The sequence below is a fragment of the Canis lupus genome, chromosome 7 (assembly GCF_011100685.1).
Source record: "Canis lupus familiaris isolate Mischka breed German Shepherd chromosome 7, alternate assembly UU_Cfam_GSD_1.0, whole genome shotgun sequence".
Taxonomy (NCBI): domain Eukaryota; kingdom Metazoa; phylum Chordata; class Mammalia; order Carnivora; family Canidae; genus Canis; species Canis lupus.
This window is the reverse complement of record NC_049228.1, coordinates 55,579,529-55,596,704: the sequence shown is the minus strand read 5'-3', so window position 1 is coordinate 55,596,704 and position 17,176 is coordinate 55,579,529. Positions and strand designations below refer to the sequence as shown.

Here is a 17,176-nt window from a genome sequence, read left to right as displayed (position 1 = left end):
GAAGCAGGTTCTCTGTGAGGAGTCCAATGTGGGACTGGATCCCAGGACCCGGGATCGTGTCCTGAGCCAAAGACGACGCTCAACCACTGAGTCACCCAGGTGTCCCACTAAAGTCCACTTTTAAGCCATGTTTTTGAGACTCATGCTTGAGATCTATTTGACCCCCAAAGACCTATATTACAGAGCTCCCCAAAATACCTAAATGAAGAGGAGGAAAAAATGCATTGGTTGTCTACAGCAATGCCCATCTTGAAAGTATGGGAGATAAGCAAAACTATTATCACGATTTGCCTGTGTCAGAGATATAAAGTATCCTAAGGTGTAACTAGCATGTTACTCAGTTTTGTGTTTCTGGAATTTCTGTAGCAAATTTCAGATCAAGGCCTAATATACATATGTGCCTCAGGCATGAAGTTAGACCTGGTAGAAATGTATGCTGACTCTTTATGGGCATTATTTTCTTCGCTCTTGATATAGCATAGAGAATTTGTAACCAAAACCATAGTCAGAGAACTAAAAAAAAATCAGTGACTATTTATAAACCGGTCCATGAATATTCATTCTAATGACTATATAGTAATCAATTAGTATACACAGAAAGAACAATATGAAATCCGAGGCTGCAGATTGCAGAATTGAATAAATCCTCATTTTCAAATGACATAACTATAGATAATACATTTCCCTTCTGGATGAAAATTCATTTTATGTCCCCTGGTTACAATACATATAAAGAAGAAATACACAAAAGGCAAAAATGGGACCTAAGTGTCCGTTCCTACATATACAGTTCAAGAAAGGCATTACTCACATAACTGGAGAGTAAACACTGCCTTGTTTGCTTAAGATTGAAAAATAAATAAAAATGTGAGTTTGTCGAATTTCCTAATGTTTTATACAGCACAGCAAGCCTTTAAAAATACACAATAATGCATTAATCCAGTAGTAGTGAAAGGTTTAATGAATTTTCTGGTTATTTCCCAAGTTTACCTTTCATAATACCAAGTGGTATATATAATGTGTTGTGGTAAGTCGAATTATAAGTGTGATGCTTCAACTAAATTGTGGCCAAAACCAAAATGTCAATCAGGATGAAAAGCTTCTAAATACAAATTAAGCTGAAACTATCAAAAATATAAAACAGAGTAACCGTAGTGTTGCTGATTTAAAATGATCACTGATGAAACCTTTCCTATAATCAATAAGACATTTGCCGTATCTTTTTCAGAACTATCTTAAGTTACGCGTTACTTCGCCCTTTTAAGCTTCTGAAAGCTTTAATGAAGGAACACATAAAAATAACAGCAACAGGGTAAACACAACTTCAATGCAATGCTCAACAAAGTGCACGTGTGCGTGCAAAGTGCACACACGAGCGTGCATGCGCGTGCAGACACACATGCAGATCCTACTCCAGACCTAAAATGGCTGAGTTGCAGGATGTTGTTGCTTGGTGACCAAACAGTATCTCCTCAGTCACAGAGTAATTTAAACAGTGATAGATACGTCCCCTCAGCTTTAGGCATGGCCAGGGCAAATATTAAAGGGTATGTTGATCTTTTCTAGTATTTCACATTTTCATTTGAAGTCAGTTGTCACCTGCTTGATTTTATCCTCAATTAAATTTAGATTTTAGGGGAAAGAGTATTTGCAAAGCTGCGGCTATCCTTTTAAAGAAAATAAGAGGTAGAACCCAGCTCCTTTCGTTCTGAAAGTCCTGTTTCAATTAAGTCTACGTGGTGTGCCTACTCTGTTCTGGTACAATCTCCCAGTTGCTATTTATCAGTCTCCCTTTCTTTCATTAAACATCAGCAGTTAATTAGCCCCAGCCTGTCCTCTTCCCTTCTCTCTGTCCCTTTTCAAGGTAGTAATGATGTCTAATTACCAGCAGCAGTGGGTTCTTGCAACATCAGGCGCAAACCTCTCTCACTGACAGCACAGCCAGCCGCAAACCCTCAAACCTCAAATAGCTGGAAAGATTCTCAGTCTGTTTGAAAACACAGCACTTTATCTCAACCAAGCTACGCCTTTGACCTCAAAAAAATATACATTTTTTGTCTTTCTGGTGACTGTACTCCCGCTATTATAAAGAAAACCTTATTTTTAAGGAAGAAATCATTTGAGATGCGGAGAAACACATGATAAAAGGGGAACCTTTTATTTATTTTTAACTTGTTGAAATGATGATTGGCTGTCTTTCAGGGAAGGCGGAGCCTATAATTCTATGTAAGGAGCAGCATAAAATTTTCATAAAGAGCAACAGAAGAGTTCATGAATTAAAAACCTCTTCAACATTTCAAAACAGGCTTGAATGAAGAGCGAAGCTCTTAAATACTACATGGAAACCACTATCTAAGAATATCACCTGATGAATTTACATTTTCTCCCATAAATATATAGAATCTCTACTGAAAAGGGAAACATGTGTTACCTTATTATTAACCGTGGAGTTGTCATTCTACATTAGATGTCTTAGCAATAATTCTGTAACAACCCTGCATAAATTTTTGAATGAAAATACGGGTATCTGAACATGTGAATACTGGTTTGAATTACTGGCACCCATAGTTCTCCTAGTGCCTCTATAGCTGTTACACAATTTATGTTACTCAGAATTTTTAATTAATGTTTTTAAAGGTCACATCTGTTTATACACATAGTGGACGTAATCAAACCCCTGCACGTATAAATTGGACCAATACGCAAGTGAAGCTATCTAACAGGTAAACAGAGGAACCTGATTTTAACATAAAAGGAATGAACAACAAACTTCCCAGCTAGCAATTGTTTTTGAAAAATATACACAATAGTATTTAATAATATATAAGTAAACATACCTCAAGTGATTATTTTATTTATTCAATTAGCCCAGTGGTGCCCCAAAGAAAATACATTCTTATGTTTTGAATCCCAATCTAAGTTATTTTTTTAAATCAGGTTAAGTTCCTTCTGATACAAATGAATCAAAGCACTTCATTCTCTACAACAGACTTCTGGCTCATCCAGATGTAAATAAACCTCAGTTCTAATCCATAAGCGTCTAGTCCTCATTATTTAGTAAACCAAGACAGTAATCTCACCATTGTCTTTAGCAGTGCCACGTTAAGGGAGAAGGCTGTGTTTATAGATCTATCTCCCAGAAAATTCCAACAATAGTACTTAAAAAAAAAAAAAAGCAGAACTTTTATGTGTGTTTCCATTTCACCTTTATTTCCTTTTCCCATTTTCCAAATAAATTCCAAAAGAAATATACTTCCTTCAAACGACTATCCCTAATTAATCTTGGGAAACCATTAACTATTTTCCAAACCTACAAGAGTCCTCCAAAATAGTCCTCTGAAAAACCTTTCATGCACATATTTCCAATTTAATATACCTCCGCTTGAGACAGAAGAATAGCTTGCAAGACATCTCCTTCCTAGCATCCTCCAGGAATATTGCACGGGAAACAGTTGCCAGTAAGGGGGCGGGGTGGGGGGGGGGGAGTAGGAAAAGGAGCAAATGCTCAAGAAACCCCAAAGCCAGGCAAAAATGCAAAGGATGCCAAATACCCTCCCCCACCCCTGCTCCTAGGCGAGTACCCACCGTGGCAAGACGAAGAAAGAGGTCTTAGGGATCTGATCTGCAATCCTACTTGTAGCCCTCAGTTCCCATCTTCTCAAAAAGGAAATTGACGCTGCCGCCGCTGCCCAACCTCACAGGCTCGTGCCCTGTGAGGCTGGGATACCCTAGGTTCTCGGCGCCCAGGACCTCGCTAGCTGCGCCCGGGCTTGCAGCCTCGTGGCCGTGAAACTAGAGCCATCCCAGAACCAGGAACAGATACATACACCATTTGATCGCGCCCAAACCCATGTCTCTTTGTTGTTCATCATGTAGCTGCGGCTTTATTTATGAAAGGGGGAAGTGAGGAAGGGAATGGGGGGCGGGGAGGAGGAATCTCCAGGACCTTATCCACAATCGAAATAGTCGTGGCAAGATCTCTGGGAGTGATCGAGGCGACGGGATAGCCCCGGGTCCCCCAGGCGGTCTAACAATAAAACCTGATAGTGTCCGGGGGCGGGGGTGCGGGGAGAGGAAGGAACGCGGGGGAGGGGGGATAGAACCCCACATCTCTGACTAGCGGCACAATCGGGCTTTGTGCCAATTAGGAGACACTGGAGACGATCGATCGGAATCGTCTGTTATCAGAGCGTGCGTCTGGGGTTCCAGCGTGGCCTTTATGCTTGGTGGCGAGAGCGGGACACGCGCCCGGCGCCCAGCGAAGGACCTGGGACAATGGGCCAACCCGAGGACGCGCGGGAGGCCGCCCGACGCGGGGATGCAAGCTCCGGCACCGGGCTCCGGAGGGCTCGGGAGCCCGGAGGCGAGGAGGGCGGCGAGCTCCGGACGTGCGCTGCCGCTTTAAAATAAAGGACCACAAAGACGCCACTGCGAGGGAAACGCGCCTGGTTAAGGCGAGTGGGGACGACTTGGGGAGGGGGTTGAGAAAGGTGGGGGGCACACGAGCCAACGGTGGCTCACGGCTCCCCCTTTCTCCCCCCCCCTCGCCTCTCCCCTCCCCGCCGGCTGCTCCCGCAGACAAATAACAGAGGAAGGCGAGTCACTCACCGTGGTCTTGACCGGCACGTAAAGCACTTGCTTGGCGCAGCCGCCGCCCCCGCGGACCTCGTCCGGCTGGCCCAGCTGGAAGCCCTTCGATTTGACCCAGAATTTAAATTTGGCATTGTCCGTGGAGCTCGACTCGGAGCCGTTGAGGAGCTGGACGATCCGCTCGTATTTTTTACGGGTCACCGTCTTGGTCTTGCCTGAGTCCCCGTAAGTCCTGAGGCACCAGTCCTGGAACTGGCGGTACATGTCGCGCTCGCTCTCCATGTTCCCCGCTCCCGGCCGCCGGCCGGATGCTCCCAGCGCACTTCGCACCTGTTCACCCCGGGCTCATGAAAAATGCAGCCCCGGCCACGATGTAGGGACGCGAGGTCCCGGCCGCCGCCGGAGCCTGCCTCGGGTTGGGGGGCGGGGGGGTGGGGGGGGACGGGGAGAGGGGAGGAGGGTCCGGCTGGGCACCAGCAATCAATGCCCTGTGCTACCAAGTCTCTGGTTCATTCGTAATTGCAACGGATGTCTCGGACGCTGGTCTCGGACGCTTTTCCTCGTCCTCTTGGTGATGGGTCTCTTTAATATTGTGTGACTAGGGCCATCCCAACAGCATCCGGCCCGGAGGACCTGGGTTTTAAATAATTAAAATCCCATTCCTTGGTTTATTAAAAAAAATATATAGATAGATAGATATATATATCCCAATATTGACTTGGGGTGGTCCCTGGACGCCTCGCCCCGGGGCTGTGTCCGGGGCAGGGCAGGTGGAGCGCTGCGCCGCCTCCCCGCGCGCGCCCCAGAAGCTTCCCCAGCCGCTGGCCCCACCGTCCAGGAGGCGAGCGCTGCGCCTCTCTCGAAAGCAGCCGCCGGGGCCGAGCGCCTGCGAGCGCCTGCGAGCGCCTGCGAGCCCCGCAGGGCACCCAGGTCCCCGGGCTCTCCTTCCTCCAGGGTCCCGTTCCGCTTCGGCCTTCCCTGCGTGGGGCGTCCAGGGACTAGAAAGAGAGAAAGTTCTTACCTGTCATGTTGTTAAGCCTATCAAATCCTGCTACACAGGAAACCTTTAAGGTATTTTCTAAAAATGGTTTAAAATGTCATTTCTTCATAGGCATGTAGGCTAAATTCCAGCCCTGCAGGTAGGTTCCAGGAGTTAAGTCCCAGAATTAGCAAAACATTCACGGATATTATTTGGCCATAGTTCTATAGGAAAGACTGTGATACCCCCAAACAGATATCCGTTCCAGGGGGGATGTGGGTAAACGAAGGCAGGCCGCTGGCGGCGGGTATCCCGGATAATGATGGGGTCCCCAGACAGGACTCCTCTGGTTTCTGCTGAACTGGGTACAAGGCATAGAAGTAAGTTTATACTGCAGATGCTTAAAACCCTTTGCGTGAAATTAAAATCTAGAGAGAGATGATTTTCCCCTTGCTTGGTTACAGTTTGCAGTACACACAGGAGGTTTCGTATGTCTATTTTCCCCCTGCCACGTCATGGACACCCCTCCACTGCTCAGAGTAGCCAAATATGAGTTCCTCTGGACGATTTTTCTCAAGCAAATGAAATCAGCGGCTCCTCCATTGAGGATTTCCACCCGTTTGTTACAGAGCTGGAGACAGGGGAGTTCCCATCCTCCTCGCGCTGCGATTGCGGCCGCTCCTCTTTATTCTACTCTCTCTGCGGAGGCCCGCGCCCGTCCCGGGAGGCGGCGGTGCCCGAGAGGCGGCCCGACCAGTGCCCCGCGCCGGGTCCGCGTCCCAGCCCACCTTCGCCCCTCGTCGTCGTCTCCCAGGCGAAAGCCCCGAATGGGAACGCGGAGTGTTTGTACCCACTGCGCCGCAGCTGGTCCCGGCACTTGCAAAATGGTCAGTGGCTCCCGCTCGGCCAGGCTGAGTGTGTGCGTGTCTGTGAGCAAGGGAGCGAGGGTGTGCGGTGTGCGGGGGGTGCGCTGGGTGTGCGCGCGTCTCCGGGAAGGTCTCGCGGCGGCTGGAGCCGGGACTGACAGCCCGGGCGGAGCGCGAGCAGCTCCACACACTAAACCTCTCGCCTCTCCCCTCACCCCCACCCCTCCCACTCCCCTCTCCTCCCACCCCCCCCCCCTCCCTGGCCCCTTCCAAGCTCTCTGATTGGCCAATGGGACAAAAGTTTCTGTGGAGACGGCTGGGCGCTGACGTCACGGGCAGAATTGTCCCATTTAGGGATCCCGGGGGCAGTGCGCATGCTGCAGGCTGCAGGTTAGAGGCAGGAGGAGGTAGCAGCGGGCGCGGCGGCAGCCAGGTGGCGGAAAGGAGCACTCAGCATCCAGGTGGGGGGACGACTCCAGCAGGGTTTCCATGGAGATTCCTCTGGGTCTAGCCTAAAAACAGCAGATCAGCTGACACCATTAGCTCAGGACCTAATTACTGCTTATTGGAGCAACAAATGAGGGAGAGGGCCAGCTGCAAAGGAAGAGTTTTTATCCTCCCCCACCACCCCCCACACACATACACACGCCATCTCCTCCTTTCTCCCCTCTCGGTCGCTCTTGAGTCCCGGGTGAATTCTCATTAACTTGCAAGATTCCTGCAACAACAGCTACCCTTCTCTAGAGGCCACCCGGACCGCGTTTATTCTTTTTATTTCTTTCTTTCTTTTGTATTCACACATACACACACGCCAAAAAAAAAAAAAAAAAAAAAGCTAAAATTGTTGTGCCCAAGATTGCAAATCCGAGAAACCAAGGAGCCGACACCGATGCAAGCACACGAGGGTTTATTAGCAAGCTCGAGCTTGGGTCCAAGTATGCCCGACTCAGCGGAGCAGGGGACTTGGACCCCGAGGTGGGTTACAGCTGGGTTTTTATGGGCTGGTCTAGGGGATTTTCACAAGGGGTGAAGGAATTTCTTCATTCCGATATGGGGGGAAAGGGTGGGGAGTTTCTTAAGCTCTGTCTTCATTCCGATATGGGGAAAGGTGGGGGAGTGTCTTAAGCTCTGTTTTCATTCCGATATGGGACTTTCTGTCAAGGGCGGGCCTTCTGTTTTCATTCCGATATGGGACTTTCTGTCAAGGACGTTCTGCGGTTTTTCCTGTAACTGAAGTAGGGTAAAGTTCAGCTCTTGTTCACAGGGGCCTGAGATGGCTGCCGAAGCTAAGATGGCTGTACTTGTGCTAAAGCTAAACTTGAGGTGGAATGGCCCTAATTTTCTCCGCCTCCACAAAAATAAATCAGTTGTCCCGAGTCCTTGGTTTTTTTACCCAGTAAATATTAGACCAGTAGAGAGCTCAGAGAGTCTACTGTCTTAATAGAAGTCACAAGTAAGTGGATCTAATATAAGGGGGAGAGGGAGCAAAAACCACTTTCAATATGTTAAATTAGGTATTTATCTTTAGGCCAGTCATATTTTCAAAAAAAATTTCAATATCCTAAACACATATGTGGAATAAACAATTGGACAGAAACATATTTTGAAGCACCCTTGTGTGGTATACCTCACAGGAACACTGTTAAAAGTTTACCTGTGGCATCAGAGAGAGAGGGTAATTCTAAGTTGGGAGATCTGGATTGTGTTGTATATTAGTTAAATGTTTCCTAGATGATTTTGGAAGTATATTTGATCCTAGAGTGGTCATTCATTCATTCAGGAGTAAGCTGGTTCATTCTATACAGTTCACTTTCTTATGGTTATGACTTAATTCTTGATTTCAGAATTCTTTTTGGTAGCTCTTCCATCTGAAAAGTCATCTGTCCTCTAAGCCTCTTTCAAGTACTTTCAGAGCCATAACGCCTTCTTTCCTTGACTACTCAAGTTAATACAGTCTGTCTCCAAACTCTTCTGGATAAATGTCTTTCAACCATGTTTTTTATCCTTGTTTCATGGTAAGACATATACATTACATTGATGTACAGTGCATTCATACATCTGTACTTCAAAAATGTTATGAAAAAAAGGTATTTGATTACATAGAATACACACTGATAGTTACCCGATATTCTCCTATGATCATTATCACTACTATTTGGTCAAGTGTAGTCCTAACCCAATAAATTTATGAAGCTGCAAAGGATGCCTGGCAACATGTAGTTTGGAAAACATTGTTTTAAGCATATGAACTACACCACTCCTCGTGCCATATTTATAGTTTCACATGAGTATATTTGACGGTTCAAATGGAATTTTGATTGGAAGGCCCTTGAGAGTTTCTATTTTCTTGTTTTTTAAGGAACTCCACCACAATCAACAATGCACATGGTAAGTGCTTAGTAAATAGATTCTAAGTTAATAAAGGAAAGAGAAAGAAAGGAAAGGAAGAAATAAGCAGGAGGCACAATCCTTCGCAATTCCTGTTGGCTTTTGCTGGGTGGTATTTGGATGAAGTTGGTTCCCACTTAAGGACATACCAAGGTCTTACCATGTACCATGTTCATTATATTTATGATTATACTTGGCATTCTGATATATGGAAATTAAAACACTTTTGACATAAAGAACTCCTAGAATACAAGCAAATATGTTACCAACCCTCAGCTGTATTAACTAGATATGGCAGACTAGCAAAAAGAGAACACAAAAAATAAGTGATTATAGAAGATGCAGTTTTTTAGAAGGAAAAAACAAATAATTCACTATTGTAAGAATATTCACGCTGGAGTAAAGAAATAGAGTCTTAGGATTTTAAGGGTTAAGCTTTTCAGAGCCATGAAGATTCTTTTGCCTCCAATGGAACCTAAAGTGTGCTCTGTTCTATACTTATATTCTTGAGTAATTGTGAAAATCAATTTTCTTTTTTTAACCATATCATTCCTACTTAAGATCATAAACACCTGGCAAGAATCTAAACTCTGCTTCAGCAACTCACTTCTAGACTCATTTCTCTCCTTTTATACTTGTTTAGAGCCAGGTCTTCCCAGCTCCACCTGGAGGGTCATATTGACCCTTTTCCTTCAGCTATATGATTCATTTGACAGGCTGCCTGGAATTTAACTTGGCATTTCTCCAAGATACTTTTTCAAATTCACCTCTCTACAGAGCATATCTCCTCAGAAGTGACTCTTTATCCCCATATCTGAACACCAATTCCCTAATCCCTGCTCGAGGTCCTGCCTGCTATTTATAAGGAGAAGAAATCAGAAAATGTTTTATCAGAAAATGGTTTAATTAAAGATAATCTAAAGTTTCAGCTAAAATCAACATAATTTTGTTATGAAAATAAAACTTCTTCCCACCTCAGGATCAGTTTGCGTATGACATTTTTAAAAATCTGGAAACTCTTATATTTTAGTATCAGTTACAAATATTTACACAACACCACATATTCATCAGTAAAATGTTATAGTCCAAACAACATATAATTTGTAATCACAAAATAAGTGGTCAAAGAATAAAAAAGTCTTCATCATATAATTATGCTTTTATTCAACATATATTTACTGAGTGCCAAATACTCATATAGGCTTTAAAGCTTAAGTAGTCAACAAGACACATATCTATATGTTGTATTCATCTAATGGAACTTAAATTTTTCTCAGGAAAAAAAAATAAACAAGGAAGTGTTGTGCCCAAGATTGCAAATCCGAGAAACCACCAAGGAGCCAACACTGATGCAAGCACACGAGGGTTTATTAGCAAGCTCGAGCTTGGGTCCAAGTATACCCGTCACAGCAGAGCAGGGACTTGGACCCTGAGGTGGGTTACACCTGGGTTTTTATGGGCTGGTCTAGTGGATTTCCAGAAGGGGTGGAGGAATTTCTTCATTCCGATATGGGGGAAAAGGTGGGAGAGTTTCTTAAGCTCTGTCTTCATTCCGATATGGGACTTTCTGTCAAGGGCATTCTGCGGTTTTTCCTGAAACTGAAGTAGGGTAGAGTTCAGCTCTTGTTCACAGGGGCCTGAGATGGCTGCCAAAGCTAAGATGGCTGTACTTGTGCTAACGCTAAACTTGAGGCGGGATGGCCTTAATTTTCTCGACCTCCACAGAAATAAACAGCACTTGAGGTGAATGCTAGGAGGAGAAAAATGGTGCTGTAATAGAAAACAATGGCAGAGTGGAGGGACTTGGTAATTCAGGGAAGATCTCTGAGTAGGTAACATTTATCATGAGACCTGAAGGATACAAAGGGATCAACCATCTGAAGAGCCAGGAAGGGGAACTACAGGCATAGCACAAAGGTTCTACAGCAAGAGTTATTAGCACTTTTGAGGAATAGAGAGAAGAAGGCCCATACAAGTGGCGTTTACTGTGCTTGGAATGGACAGTATGGGGTATAAAGGTCTGAGTGGTCTTCTGTGGCCAGATCTTGTAGGACAGTGCTTGCCATGATAAAGACTCTTCATTCTATTACTGATCCAGCAAAAAATTAATACAGGATTTAAAGCAGGAAAATTTTTGTGATGTGATACGCATTTTTATGTTTCACTGGCCATTCTGAAGAGAAAGGACTAGAAGGGAACAAGCATGGAAGCAGGAAGACCAATTAGGAAACTTGCAATAGTTGTAGTAGCTTAGGTAGGGAATCATGGTGATAGATTAGGAAAGTAACAGTTGAGGTAGAGAGAATTGATGGATGGCAGAAATATTTTAATGATAGAAGAAGGCTCGCTGATGGATTGCATGTGGCAGGTGAGGGAAAAGATTGAGTCAAGGATGACCATATGGCTTCTGGCTTTTGTAGTACGGCTTGTGAGGCCATTGACTTAGAGCGGGGTGTTTGAGGAGGAACAGATTGGAGTTGGAGGCTGAGGTAGGAGCAGAAGTAGGTTGATGTGGAGAGGCAGGAAGAATTTAATTTCAGAGAAGTTAAATTTGAAATACCAGGAGAGTTGTTCATGTAGGCATTTGAATATAGAAGCTTGAACTACAGAGAAAAGTCTGGGCTGAAGATATAAATACAGGAATTTCAAAACCATAAGAATGAATGACATCACCTCTGCCCACATTCCTCTATCCCCCAAAAGGAAAAACCTTCATCTTTAGATATTGATTTTATATAAACTAATACCCCATGACTAAAATAGAATGTCAGACACTGAACAGCTGAAGTTGGCTACTTTTGGTAGAACACATAACAGGAAAGTCTGAGAAACACAGCAAAGCCATTTGGATCAACCCTTGGCTATACCTAGATAGGTAGTGAATTCCAAAATTGATGTGGCTTTAAAACCCTCTAAAATTTAAAAAGGAAAGATTGAAACCATCAGGTTAGACCTCTTCTGTAGGTGTACTAAAATAGGAATCTAAAATTTGAGGATGGCCTCTGAGTACATCTCTCATTGAAGGGATGGAATAGGAATTTTGGCTACTGAGTTGAGTCAATAAGAGAATGTGAGCCCTTTAGCTGTACTAGAGATTGTGATAGATGGTATTTGTCACTTTGAAACCTCAAAGTTCTGAACATCATTATGCATTCAGATGCTTAACAGTCTATTAATAACTCTTCCAAGGAACAGAAATTTGTAAAGGAAGCAAATGGCCAACTCAATCAGCAACTTGATTAACATATAGCATGGTAACTTTTCAAAATAAAATAGAAAAACAAAGTTAAAGCAGAAATGTACAGCTCTTATGGATAGAGCAATTTGGGACAACATACTAAGTGTCACAAATCTGATCTTATTAGTTGACCTCCATCTGTAGACTCTTCTCCCAAATAATTTTGAAAATAGTATTATCTTCAATATGCTATAGCTATCCTTTGATTCAGAAAATAAATGCTTTTGAGATTTAAAATAGTGTCTTGATCCTCATAGCTGTCTTTACTAAGACACCGAAAAACATCTCTTCCTTTCTATTTGTAAGCTGTAGTATCAGTATCTTTATTCCATTTTGTAACTTAAAAAAGATTAGAAATTTAATGATTGTTGTTCAGCCCAAATTAACTGATATTTATGTCTGGTAATATCATTAAATATGATGCACTCTGCAGAAGTTAATTTCTGTAAATACTTAAACATGCAAACAAAGAACAAGTTCGATTTGACAATACAATGGATTTGTTGAATTTCTCTTTACTTCCTACCTTTAACATCTCTGTACAAGCAAGTCAATGGCACAGCCAGTTCTTACATTCTGACAGCCACATATGGATTCATTCAACATTCATCCACCCAACATTTTCATCTAGCTGTTATAACTATGGTAAAGTCCAAAGTTAACAGTCTGGTGTTCGTGTCCCTTGTATGAGAGAAGAAAATACATTTCTTTTCTGGCCCCAAATATTGCTTTATTTCCCACTAGCCATATGGCTTATCTTTTCTTCCAAAATATATGTCTTAAAACAGTAATCCACATATTCATCTTCAACTCAGTGGACAGTACTATTGTAGAATTTCTACATTATTTTTGGAATAGTTATTTTGTCATAGGAAATAAAAGCTCTTTTGGAAAAAGGGAGCAATCCACTTCTGCCCGATTCCCATTATACTTTTCCACATTTCCAGTTTTTACTCTGATTCCTATTGAGTAAACCAATTAATATCATAACCATCATCATCTGACCTTTATATCTTATTTATAATACATTATTAATCACTCTAGGACACTTGTTTAACGTGCCGAATAAAAGTGACAAGAAAAGACACAAGGATTTCTTGGCTAAAACCACACACTCTATAAATAGTTTTCACAGGGGAGACGTCTGAGTTCAAACATCAGAATCTGTAAAATAGCTGTAACACTGTTAAAATACTGTCCTTTGGAAAAGCAGAATCTGAAGGAATAGCTACCCTTAGTTTCCCTGGGACTATACTAATAGGCACTGAAAAGCAAGGCAGAAAAAAAGTTTCAGACTTTTCTTTTATCTTTTCAAATGAACATCCCCCAAGTTTTTAGAAAACTCTTTAATTAGGTTTCTTGATCAAAAAGCAGTGTAACCATTTAGAGTTTCCAAAATTTTAAGTTCTTTTTATAGTTTATATTAAGTTTGGAAATGAAAGTAAACTTTTACAAAATGAAGTGTTCAACTTATATGCGAAATGCTTCTTTGGCAATTGAATTTAAACTCTCCATTTTGGTCATCCTGGTAGCCTGGAAAAGCAAAGCACCAGCTTGGGAGTGACACAATTCCATTTATTAATTGTGATTTTTAGCTTGAGCTAATCTTCAGGGCAAAGTTTTATACATTTGCACATGACATCCAAGTTGCTTAACATATCATAAGCATAATTTATTAAGAACAGCCTCACTAGGTATAATTACGTGACTAACCAATCAAACCTATGAGTCATTTTAGCTATTAATTGTAATTCAGTGTGATAATTGGAACAAACCCCCACATACAACGCAAAGATAGAGCAGCTCCACGAGGATCAATAGTAAAGAATGGTTTACAAAGATAGCTCTGTTTCTGAGTGTATTTATGTGCACATGTGTTTCTGTAGAACAAATATACATGAATTTTGAAACAGCAGTATTCTTTGAAATCTCAAGATTTGTTTGACTTAAGTAAAATCATCTGAGCACCCCTTTTTGCTAGAGTATTAAATTACTAATCCCAAGTAAAATGAACTGATGTCATGCCATACTTTTTAAAATTATTCCAAAATATTCATATGACCATTATTTTCTAAAATAGCAGGAAACTATGTCACTTATAAGTATCAGTCAGTCAATTAATAAATATATAGTGATATTGGCTCACTTTCCTATTAATACCCATCAAGGTAAAGTTATAATTTGATGTATATACTTTAAAAATGTGGATTTCTGCTTCTAGTGCTATGGCTCACTAGCAACCTAGAGAACCTTCTTCAAGAAAGCAACTCAGAGATGCATAATGGATAACTTTGATTGCATGACTATGTTCACAGGATGTGTGGAAAGCATCTCACTCTTCCCTGGCCCTTAAAAAAGAGCCTATTGAAAACCAGTCAACACACCCAAGAGGCTAGATTATTTTATGAGTAAACAAAAAATGTTCAATCAAAAAATTGAACATTACAGTAGGAAGACTGAGCATGAAATCAGTAGCACAGTGCTAGAGCTGTGTTTAAAACTTCTGTATTGGGGATCCCTGGGTGGCGCAGCGGTTTGGCGCCTGCCTTTGGCCCAGGGCACGATCCTGGAGACCCGAGATCGAATCCCACGTCGGGCTCCCGGTGCATGGAACCTGCTTCTCCCTCTGTCTGTGTCTCTGCCTCTCTCTCTCTCTCTGTGACTATCATAAAAAAAATAATAATAAAAAATAAATAAATAAAACTTCTGTATTAAGCCAGAGACATTTGTTGAAGGGTGTGTCTTGCCACCTAACTTGGTAAAAGTAAATATAAATTCTCCGCAGAAAAAACATCTACAATTTGAGTAATCAGGTTTATCTCAGATTAAGATTAACCAGATGTGAGCATATAATTAGAAATGTCCACATACAAGAAGAGCAACTTTCATCTTCAAAAGTCATCATAGGCATACTTGGGTGGCTCAGTCAGTTAAGTGACTTAACTCTTGGTTTTGATTCAGGTCATGATCTCATGGGCCATGGGATTGAGCCCCGCATTGGGCTCCATGCTTGGTGGGGAGTCTGCTTAATGATTCTCTTCCTCTGCTCCTCCCTCTGCGTGCATACTATCCCTGCAAAATAAATAAACCTTTCAAAAAAATAAAAGCCTGCATAAGTAACAACAACAAAACTAAGCTTTCAAAGATTTTATCTGGAAACAAATAAATTAAATCTATGATAGTAGAAGTCAGGATAGTGGTAACTGATTACAGTGACTGGTAGAAGACACTAGGTGGTTTTTTAAAATGCTAGTAACATTGATTCCTAATCTTTGTAGTAATTACACAGGTAGTCCACTTATGAAAAATTCATTGAATTATAAACTTGCTATTAGTAGACTCTTCCTCGTGTATGTTAATATTCAATTAAGAACTGTACTTTTAAAAAGCAATAAACATGCAAACTCTGTAGAGCAATGGCTAACAATATTTTTTAAAGTACATTTGATATGCTAAGAGAGGAGATAAAATGAAACCATAGAAAATGCTTAATTAAAACCAGAGAAAAAAAAGAAAAAAAATTGACACAACAAACTTTGAAAAGTAAGCTATAAACATGATAGATATTAATCCAATGGTATCAGTATAATCACTTTAAATGTGAATGGTCTAAATATGCCAATTAAGAGAGATTGTCAGAGTGGATCACAAAATAAAACCCAACTGTATATTGTCTACAAGAAACTGAGTTTAAATATAAGTATTCACACACTGATTAAAAGTAAAAATGAAAATAGATAAAACATGTTAACATAATCAAAAGAAAGCTGACCTACTAAGTTAATTTTGAACAAGCAGACTTCAGAACAATAAAAGTCAGGGGTAAAGAGGAGCACATATAATGATAAAGTGGTCAATTCTCCAGTTATACATAACCTTTAATGCACATACACCTAACATCAGGATATGTCAGGCAAAAACTGATAGAATTGTAAAGAGAAATAAAGAAACCTGCTGTTGTAGTTGAGACTTCAACATCTCTTTGCCAGTATTGACAGATAAAGCAAGCATAAACTCAATGAAGATACAGATGGCCTGTAGAGCATTATCAATCAACCTGACCTAAGTAAGATTTATAGAATAAAATCAACAACAGCAGAATGCACATTCTTCTTAAGCTCACATGGAATGGTTATCAAGGTATACCACCTTCTAGGCCAAACAACAAAACTTACAAATTTATAAGACTAGAAATTATACAAAGTACGTCTCCTCAAACCACATGAAATTAATTAGAAGTCAATTACAGAAAGATAACTGGAAAACTCTCAAGTTTTGGAGATTAAAAAAAACATATATAAATAATACATGAGTTAAAGAAAAATTCTCGAGAAGAATTTAAAAGGTATTTTTAATACTTTGATAATCATATCTTATCAAAATTTGCAGGATGCAGCAAAAGCAGTGCATAGAGGGGAATTCATAACATTGAATACATATAGTAGACAGAAAAATCTAAAATCAGTAACCACTTTCCCCCTTAGAAAACAACAACAAATTAAGCAAAAACAAGAGGAAAGGCTATAATACACAATTAGAGCAAAGATCAATGAAATTGAAAATAGGGAAACAATAGAGAAAATAAACAAATCCAAACACTGGTCCTTTGGAAAATGAAATAAAAGCAATTAACCTTTAGGAGACTAACCAAGAAATATAAAAGGCACAAATTATCAAATTCAGATATGAAGGAGAGGTTATTATAGTTATCACATGGACATTAATAGGATAATAAAGGAATACTATAAACAATCATATGCCCACACATTTGATAACTTAACTTAGAATGAATCACTTCTTGAAAGACAAAAACTACCAAGACTCATACAAAGAAAAATAGATTATCTAAAGAGACCTATTTCTATTAAAGAAATTGATAATAACCTTCCAAAAGAGAAAGTAAAAGTATCAGCCCCAGATGGTTTCACTGGTGAACTCTGCCTATTGAAGGAAGAAGTGGTCCCAACTCTAAATCTCTTCTTAGAACTAGAAGCAGAGGAAACAGTTCCTAACTCTGGTAGAAGGCCATTACTACATCAATACCCAAACTAGATAAAGGCATCTCAGAAAAAGAAAAACTAGTGACAAATATCTGATGAACTTGGATATAAATAT

General features: G+C 41.1%; 1 protein-coding gene across 10 annotated transcripts in view; it reads right to left on the bottom strand.

The window, feature by feature from the left end:
* NOL4 (nucleolar protein 4) overlaps positions 1 to 17,176 on the bottom strand; it is a 521,655-nt gene that overhangs the window by 384,107 nt on the left and 120,372 nt on the right. For 2 of the 10 annotated variants that reach the window (XM_038543568.1, XM_038543553.1), the window contains exon 1: positions 4,609 to 6,659. The exons of 1 other annotated variant lie outside the window; for it this stretch is intronic. In XM_038543568.1, the coding sequence (XP_038399496.1) occupies positions 4,609 to 4,872 (264 nt within the window). In that variant the 5' untranslated portion in view covers positions 4,873 to 6,659. Of the gene's footprint in view, positions 1 to 3,585; positions 4,366 to 4,608; positions 6,664 to 17,176 lie in introns of those variants that run through there. 7 more of the 10 variants (XM_038543554.1, XM_038543555.1, XM_038543556.1 and 4 more) reach the window with 7 other exon arrangements.